The 8,732-nt window shown below is 40.4% G+C and overlaps 2 protein-coding genes across 2 annotated transcripts; both read right to left on the minus strand.

Annotated features, from left to right (window-relative positions):
- Window positions 1-1,435: 1,435 nt before the first annotated feature.
- LOC132894455 (signal peptide, CUB and EGF-like domain-containing protein 1) lies at window positions 1,436-5,195 on the minus strand. Its single transcript, XM_060934288.1, has one exon. It carries the CDS (start codon window positions 3,992-3,994, stop codon window positions 2,966-2,968), a length of 1,029 nt encoding a protein of 342 aa, XP_060790271.1. The 5' UTR covers window positions 3,995-5,195; the 3' UTR covers window positions 1,436-2,965.
- A 94-nt stretch (window positions 5,196-5,289) lies between these two features.
- On the minus strand, window positions 5,290-8,005 carry LOC132894454 (complement component C1q receptor). The gene has a single exon (XM_060934287.1). The coding sequence runs from the start codon at window positions 7,862-7,864 to the stop codon at window positions 6,221-6,223; it is 1,644 nt and encodes a 547-aa protein (XP_060790270.1). The 5' UTR covers window positions 7,865-8,005; the 3' UTR covers window positions 5,290-6,220.
- Window positions 8,006-8,732: the final 727 nt, after the last annotated feature.

Genomic DNA, 8,732 nt, shown 5'->3' on the forward strand with positions numbered 1-8,732 from the left:
AGACTCACCAGAAAATTTACAATGGCCTTCCAACCACTTCACTTCATCAGGAGCAGTAGGACCCCTGGCCAGCACCCGAGGCCAAGGGAGCAAAACTAGCTGTGCTCCTGGGGTGGAAGGGATGACATGCTGTTTCTCCCCACCTGTGAGCTTGTGTATGCAGATAGCATTGTGTGGTGTACTGCCCTGTAAGGCTCCATAAACAGCAGTTCAAAAAGATGCAGAGGTTGGCTTCACTTATCTCAGAGGACATAGGTGTTTGCCCCACCCTCCCCAGTTAGTAGCCATTGTGTAAAATGGGGGGGTTAGGAAGTGGGTGGAAATTGGCCAGGCCAAATTGGGGAGAATGTGTGGAGAAAAATGTACAATGTACTGTAAAAGATGGTAAGGCAACAGAGTATGGGAGAGAAGTGAGGGTGTTTCCTACATCATTGCATCACCACCTCTTACCTGGACTGTTGGGCCCATGGATTGATGCTGCTGATGTCAGCCTCGGGAACTTTTTTCAAGTATTTATTTTTATATTGCTGTAAAATGATATTTAAATAGTTTATGTTCAAAAAATAAGTCTGTACCGAGGGTGTCTGTGGATTTTTGTTTGTTGTTTTTGTTTTAGGACTACATTAACGTCCTTGGCTGTAAAAAGTTTGAGAATATCTGCTGTAGACAATTATTTGCAGTACATTTAGCTAGCAAGCCAACTAGCAAGCTAAAGTTGTGTTATTTTGGGTAGGGGAGAAAATGACCATGCAGTCAAACCAAAAGCAAGAGATGGTCTGATAAGTATCAATAAAGCATTTGACCTGACCACACTGTTTAGAGTTCACTCTAACATATTTTACTACTTTAATACCATCCTGTAACTTGGCTTAGACAGATGTAGTCTACTATGAGCTTAAGCTTTCAGATTACAAATATTTCCATGAACACTTTCATTAACTTTTTCTTGTCCAATTACCAGAAGGGCTCTTCACATGTCATTTTTAAAGAGCCCATTGTGATTTTGACTTTGTTCCCAGTAGATTCACAGGTGACTCATTACTGCTTTATGCCTTGCAGATGACTTTGAATGATTGTGTATAGAAAGTAAATAAATATTTTTTATCCTTTAATAAATCTGTGTTTATAGTCAATCTGACTTCTCTAAAATAACTAGAGTGAATTATTCATCTGAATGGAGAATCAGTTTGGCTCTGTTTTAACAGGTAGCCTGTAGCTCGTTTTCCATCAACAGAGTTGGCTAAATGACAAAATCGGATGACAAACTACATTGGCACCTCAGTCAGCTCGCAAACTGCTACCTGAAACTTAGTAAGGGCATGCAGTTTTGGAAGATCAGCAGCATCAGTGGAGGTTTGAAATCAGTGAATTTGACTGATTCAAACTGTGTACATATGACTGAAAAATGTCATAAATCATGGCTAGTTAGCCCAGGTCAGCTGTCAACTGTCAAGTCAAGTTTATTTGTATAGCACTTTTAACAATAAACATTGTTGCAAAGCAGCTTTACAGAATTTGAATGACTTAAAACATGAGCTAGTTTTATCCCTAATCTATCCCCAGTGAGCGAGCCTGTGGCGATGGTGGCAAGGAAAAACTCCCTCAGATGACATGAGGAAGAAACCTCAAGAGGAACCAGACTCAAAAGGGAACCCATCCTCATTTGGGCAACAACAGACAACATGACTATAACATTAACAGTTTTAACATGAAGTCAGTTTCGTTGATGTTATATCTCTTCATTGATGGAAACTTGAGTGCAAAACTGTTCATGACAACCGCAGTCCTAAAGTTAGCAAGTCAACTGTAGTCCTCAGTCATAAAAGCATTACTGTGAGTGTCCAGAGTGTCCTCCAGGTGTGACTTTCAACTGTCCATATGGGGCCATCCTCCACAGGAGCGATGTGATGAGACTCCAACCAGGCATAGGGCATCAGGATGGATCAGGCAGGTCCGAGGAGCAGAAGAGGTCAGCATCTCGATCTCAGGATTGACATGTAACTCGTAGGGATAGATTTTTTTTTTTTTTTTGGGGGGGGGGGGAACTGTTTTCTCTTATCACTGAAAATTGTAGCGCCTATGGCAATGTAACAGTTCAGTCATCAAAGATCACAAAATCCACAATATTTCACGTAATGTGGAATAATCACAAGCTCAACATTATTCTAGAAAGTGAGTCTTTTACTAACTTAAAGAAATACTAGTAGTCTTTTCATTTATCAAGGTTAATTATTACAGTATTACCACAGTTGATCTCACACTGCATGGTATTAATATTGCACAAGTAGTGTCAGTTATTCCATTCTTGCTTAAATGCCTGGTGTAAGTCTGGATTTCATGCAACATCATAGTATGATTAATTTTGTACAACGTCACCACAGTATGATTAATTAAACCTTGATACAGACAAGAATATGGTGAAATTTCAAAATTGCTTACATTGAAAGTTACATTGAAAGGCATGTATTGTTTGTCTTTATTGTTTTACAGATAGACTAATATAAAAACACATTATTGTTTGGCATAAAAATGTCATTCTGAATCCTCCTGCTCTTTCTCTGTTTTCATACCCAAATATTTTGGTAGTTAAGTATATATACTATAAGATATTTTAAGCAGAGTTAAATCATGCTTCACTTTAGCTTCTTTTCTCAGTAAAGTGTCTTTTACTGTTTCTCAGATATCATTGGTATACAACACTCTCCATCATTACTCCTTTAATTAAGACAGTACATTTTTGTTATCACTGCAGAGTTATTCAGACTAAAGAAATCTGCATTTATTTTCTGCATTTATGGGTAAATAGGTTTAATCTAACCATCATTTGTAGTGATAAATGTTTACATTGACATGAGCTCATAAATGTAAGAAATTAAAAACATTATTTCAACATGTAATTTAAATTCAATAAAAATAAAAGTGTTATCCAAGAAGTTATTACTTGTCATAAAAACAAGAAGACATTTTACAGTTGTAACTGTGCCTCTTGAACCATGGTGTCATCTGATGCATTGCCATCTTTTAGAAGTACATCACCCTTGCTTTTTCGGAAATAATACAGAAGTCCTATCAGAGCAGGTATGACCAGCAGGATAAACAATATAAGGCCAATATATTCTGCTGGAGTCCCAAAAGCCGCATGACTCAATTCGTAATTTACAGACTGTGTAACAAGTGTAGCAGTTACTGGAGTAGGATTTATAAGGCGAACACATTCAGATCTGTTTACCAGCATGAACCCTTCATCGCAAGAGCACTTGTAACTTCCGATTGTGTTCCTGCATTTTTGTGCACAGTTGTGGTCATTCAAATCACATTCGTCTAAATCTGTGCACTGTGCTTCATCTTTCAGGAAGCCATCAGGACACCTACACGTGGGGCAAGGCAGTGGGCATGAGTCAGAATTGCAGGACGATTCACAATATTCTGGATTTTTCCTGCGTGGCCTGTACCGTTTAAAACAGGAACACATGTGGCCTCCGGGAACCTCTTCACATTTGTGCTCACATGGAGCAAGTCCACAGTCTTTCTTATTCAGAATTTGCACTTCAGATGGTTGAGACTCCCAGCAGTTCTCCCAGTCAATGCCATCACACAAAAAGCCGTCAGCTTGTTCCTCACACGAGCGCTTAGCTAATTCCCTGTTACTAGAAACTGATATGCACTGTGAGGAACACTCCACACCTTCCCCTCCTCTGTTCAGAGTCGCAATATCACCTTGAGAATTCCTTTTGCTGCTTAAACAATCACATCCAGTGCCAATCCAGAAGTGTCCTGTTTTGTTGAAAAGCAAACTGCCAATAATTTTACTCCATGGTGTTAATAATTTACCTCCATTTTTCATGCAGATCTGCTGAGCAGTTGTGAAGTTAGCTTGCATATTGTGAATACTTGCGCAAGTTCTGAAATCTTCTTTACATGCACAGCGCAGAGTCTGTCCCGCATGGAATGAGATTAAAATGAAAAACATGATGGCTGGTCTGTAGGAATCCATTCTTCAGTGAATTCTTTATTGTATGGAGACTTATCTCATGTGTGAGCCAAAATGCTGGGGTCCTTGCTTGGACACCTTAGTAAATGCTGAAAGAAGAAGGAAACACCTCCTCGATGTGTAATTTCTTGCTCAACCCCTCCCCAGTGAAATACAATCATAAGTCCAACAATCAGAGTGTGTCTTTGATGGACAGAACCATTTCTATTTTAAGATATTAAATTGGAATTGGGAGAGGGAAAAGGGAATTATAGAGTGGATTATGTCCATAAATCAGAAATGTGTGTGCACCCTATTGATGTAGTTTCCCATGCAAAGGCAGAGGAAAAATAAGTAACCATATTCCAGTTCCCAAATGATTTAGACTAATTTCAGGATTGTTGTGTGCTTTCTGAGATGCTAATAGGCTGGAAATTTTGCTGAAACCTTGCAACCCTGGTTAATCATATTAGCTCTTTTGTGTGCCTCACTGGTGAAAGGAAATAAAGTAACAAAGATGAAAAAGTATGTCTGTGGTTCAAAGCTGCTAGACTGTATGGTGGATGACAGTATGTGGGCAACACTTGACTGCCTATACACCAGGTTAGTCAAAAATTATGCTAAAATTTTGTGGTCTTCAGCATAAATCAATTGTGACAGACCTTTGACTTAATTTTGTTTATGTTTTGTTTCTATGGTTATTAATGTCCAGTCTCACCAAAGTCTCTAGACATGAGTTGCCACTGCTATAGATGTGTTTAAAAAGCTCACTCTAGTCATGAGGGTAGATGTACTCAACACGCTTCCACTTTTTGATATATTGATTATTTTTGATTGTTAAATTTGGCTCAAATATCTCATCTCATCTCATTATCTCCAGCCGCTTTATCCTGTTCTACAGGGTCGCAGGCAAGCTGGAGCCTATCCCAGCTGACTACGGGCGAAAGGCGGGGTACACCCTGGACACAGACAACCATTCACACTCACATTCACACCTACGGTCAATTTAGAGTCAGCAGTTAACCTAACCTGCATGTCTTTGGACTGTGGGGGAAACCGGAGCACCCGGAGGAAACCCACACGGACACAGGGAGAACATGCAAACTCCGCACAAAAAGGCCCTCGCCAGCCACGGGGCTCGAACCTGGACCTTCTTGCTGTGAGGTGACAGCGCTAACCACTACACCACCGTGCCGCCCCTATTAGGGCAATATATTATGTGAAAATAAATCCTAATATCAATATCTGAAAACTTTATATTAATAAAATATGGAAGCAAATTCATAAGGCCAGAAAAAAATCTCACAGACCATATATGATTGAGACTAATATTTATTTTATTATAATAACCCAACTATTAGGCACAACGCTTCAAGCCATTATAGATTTTTGATTCCTGAATTTATCACCCACTCAACCAAAACCACTTACAACGTGTTCGAAGATAGATTTAAAACATTTTGTATTTTGTAAACAATGCTAGTTTCATTACGACTACAATTAGCTTCAACTTGACATTATTTATGCTTGTTTTCAAGTTCTGGAGCTTCCTTTAAGAAAACCATTGGTGTGATTGGTATCATCTGAAACCCATTCAATTACTCTGATCAGCCAAGCATATAAGTATAATAATTAAATGACAGCTACAACACTCACACCCATAAAAAGGTTAAATAAAAAAAAAACTCTGTTTCTCAGTGGGAATCTTTAAAGGTTCTTTACAAAACCCTAAGTGAGTGTTTATTAAAACAAGTTCACGGTAGAACCTTTAAGTAAGCTCTAACCCCTGTGAAAAGTTTTAGAGTGTATAACTTTGTAATGTTGGTTGTAGCTGATAGTAGTAGTTGTAGTTGATGTAGCTATAGTAATCTCTACATTCAGCACATTATATGAAAATGATAACTGTGGACCTGCTGGCTATGTGTGTGCAAAGGATCCCTGAGAGTCCCTACACCACATTGTGAGATCCAGGGTTCGTGTGTGTGTGTGTGTGTGTGTGTACTTACATAAAGAATTATTACAGAGCTATTGGAGAGGTGATTTGATCAGTGGTTCAGTGATGCAGTAAGAATGTCTTGTATCAAATGTCAAGTCTTATTAATAAACAAAAACACAAAGATACAAAAAATCCAAAGAATTCAAAGTAGAAGTGATAGTATGTAAAAAAAAAAAAAAAAATCAAATTTGCATTCCCATCAAAATTAAAACAGTGGTTCAGGTTTTGTTTTGTTTTTTCCTCGTCAAACATCGTCAGTATATTTTGTTCCGTTGTGTTTCTAACTGTGCTGTGTATCCAGAAGACACCCAGCAGTAGCTGTCTGCTGTAGCACCTTTCTTCTTGGCGTGTTTGCGTGAGCGATTCCAGCGGTGCATGGCGATAACAGCAGTGACTGTGATCAGCAGGAGAAGGGGGATCACCGTGCTCAACGCATACACCAGAATCCAAGACCCGACAACTGAGCCATCTGTGCGCACGCTTTGGTGCGTTTCCGCAGTCGTCTCAGTGCTTAAACGTGGCGTGACTGTGATTACTGCAGGCTGATCCAACCTTTCAGTTAATATTATTTTGAAATCATGTGAAGTTGTTGTGCGCTTTGGTTCCGGAACACAGCTAATACCGTTCTCAGCTAAGCGGAAACCTGGGCCACAGGAACACGTGTAGCTGCCATCCGTATTGCTGCATATACCTTCACAAGGCCGATTCAGACATTCGTCAATATCTACACACTGCTCTTGATACTTCTTAAAGCCAGAAGAGCAGTAACAAGAGAACGAACCATCAGAATTGAGACACGTGGCGTGACGCGCGCACACCGGTTTTGCGCATTCGTCTATGTCCTCGCACTTGCCATCAACGGACTGAAAGCCTTTCTTACACTCACACTCATAGCCCCCTGGGTTATTGTGACATATATGACCTTTGCAAATATCCTGGGTACATTCGTCAACATCTTTGCAGCTAACCTGGTCTTCGGAAAGCTCAAATCCCTTTCGACACGTGCACGTAAACCCAGTGGGTTTTGACGCGCACCCGTGTTCGCAGGGTGAATCGTGGCAGGCGTCTTTCAGGAAACATGTGACTTGATCGTCGCCGAGGTAGTAGTCTTTTTCACATTCACAACGCACTCCGGTATCATCATCAAAGCACAGCTGATCACATCCTCCGTTTCTGGTTTTGCAACTCCGCTTTGCCGAGGCGCAAAAAGGTCCTGGTTCTTCCCAAGCGAATTGTGCGCCCCGTTCTTTACACACCGCACGAGTGTTCATAGCACTGTCATAAGCGCAGCTTATATCAGCGAATGTTGCATGAGGTAACATAGTCAAACCACCAAGCTGTTGAAGTGGCACTTTTAAAAATGGAAGAGAGTAATTGATCTCTCCTGGTCCCGCAAGTAGCAGAGGTTTGCACATACCTTTAAAGTAATACACACACATATAAAGCGCGGGTTCTCTACAAGATCCATCACTCCATTTGAGTTCCCCGGTTGCAGTCGAGAGCGTGACGCAGCGATCCTCCGTACACGTGCTGCTCGGTTCCTTTCCCCAGTTGGAGAAGGAGGAATCCGAGGCGCCAGAGATCCATGTGAAGCCGCGCAGCTCCTTGTCGCTGAGCACACATTTCCCTTTAGAAAGCTTCAGTCCTATCCAGACTTTTCCCTGCACCAAAATCTTCCCGGCTAACGCGAGAACTGACTTCACAGCTTCTAAGTCATGATAGTCTCTTATTGTAATCAAATAGCCGCCGTTTTCGTAGCAGTTTTTGTTCGCTTTCTCAAACAGTACAAGTTCTGTGTGGAGAGTGAAGCAGGCTTTGGCTGTGCACTGGCGAGTGGTACATGTCGCTCTTTCAGCAGCCAACAGAGCGCACAGCACCGCGATCAGAGCGCAGAGCATCTTCCCACAGATTTAACGCACTTATATCCAGATCATATCCCGGACTAGATGCTACTCGTAGGCCTCTAATGCGCTCAGCTCTGAAATGCCTTATTCAAACAGTCTCATCCTGTTTAGAGAGTAGTCCTAACCGGAAATAATATTTATCCGCACACTTCTTTTGTCTTTTCTGAAGGCAAGTTCCTGCCTGGAAGTCTAAAACAATTGCCCTCATGACCATGCTTTGTTCTGACTCCTTTTCCATATTGTCTCTCTGCTGAAAACAAGTTAGACCCAAAATAGTGGCACATACAGTAGTTATTCAGACAAAGTTTACCTAGCTGTATGGAACTAAAATCCTGATTTAAAAAAAACTAGCCATTCTAATAGTACACTGCATTTGAAAAACTATTATTGAACCACATTATGGCCAGAATGTACCATGTGCTTAATTTGCCAATAAAGTCATTGTAGCTGTACTGACATGTCCTAAGCTTCCTTTTCAGATTGAATGCGACTTGAATGAATGGCTTGCTTAATCAATCAATCAATCAATCAATCAATCAATCAATCAATCAATCAATCAATCAATCAATCAGCATGGTTCAATTATAATGTTAAGCCATGTATTTCTTTCCACAGCTGTAGAACTGTTCAGTACGGTGCATCAGTTGCCCTCACTTTCATAAAATCCGATGCATTTTTGTTTGGGTGTTCCTTTTCACCAATAAAGACGTCCTGTAAATTTTTTTGACCATATTCAAAAGTCTAATGGTGGCACCATGAGGTTCATTTTTTGCCAAAAAACGCTTATTTTATGTTTTCGCGTAAGGTTTGAATCACAATGTTGGACTCCATTTATTGATTTCTTGTGACCCAGAGATCATGT

The sequence above is a fragment of the Neoarius graeffei genome, chromosome 11 (genome assembly GCF_027579695.1).
Source record: "Neoarius graeffei isolate fNeoGra1 chromosome 11, fNeoGra1.pri, whole genome shotgun sequence".
NCBI lineage: Eukaryota > Metazoa > Chordata > Actinopteri > Siluriformes > Ariidae > Neoarius > Neoarius graeffei.

Bases quoted from the DNA above. Each gene is read 5' to 3' on its own strand.
- LOC132894455 (XM_060934288.1), bottom strand. From the start codon at position 3,994: ATGGATTCCTACAGACCAGCCATCATGTTTTTCATTTTAATCTCATTC.
- LOC132894454 (XM_060934287.1), bottom strand. From the start codon at position 7,864: ATGCTCTGCGCTCTGATCGCGGTGCTGTGCGCTCTGTTGGCTGCTGAA.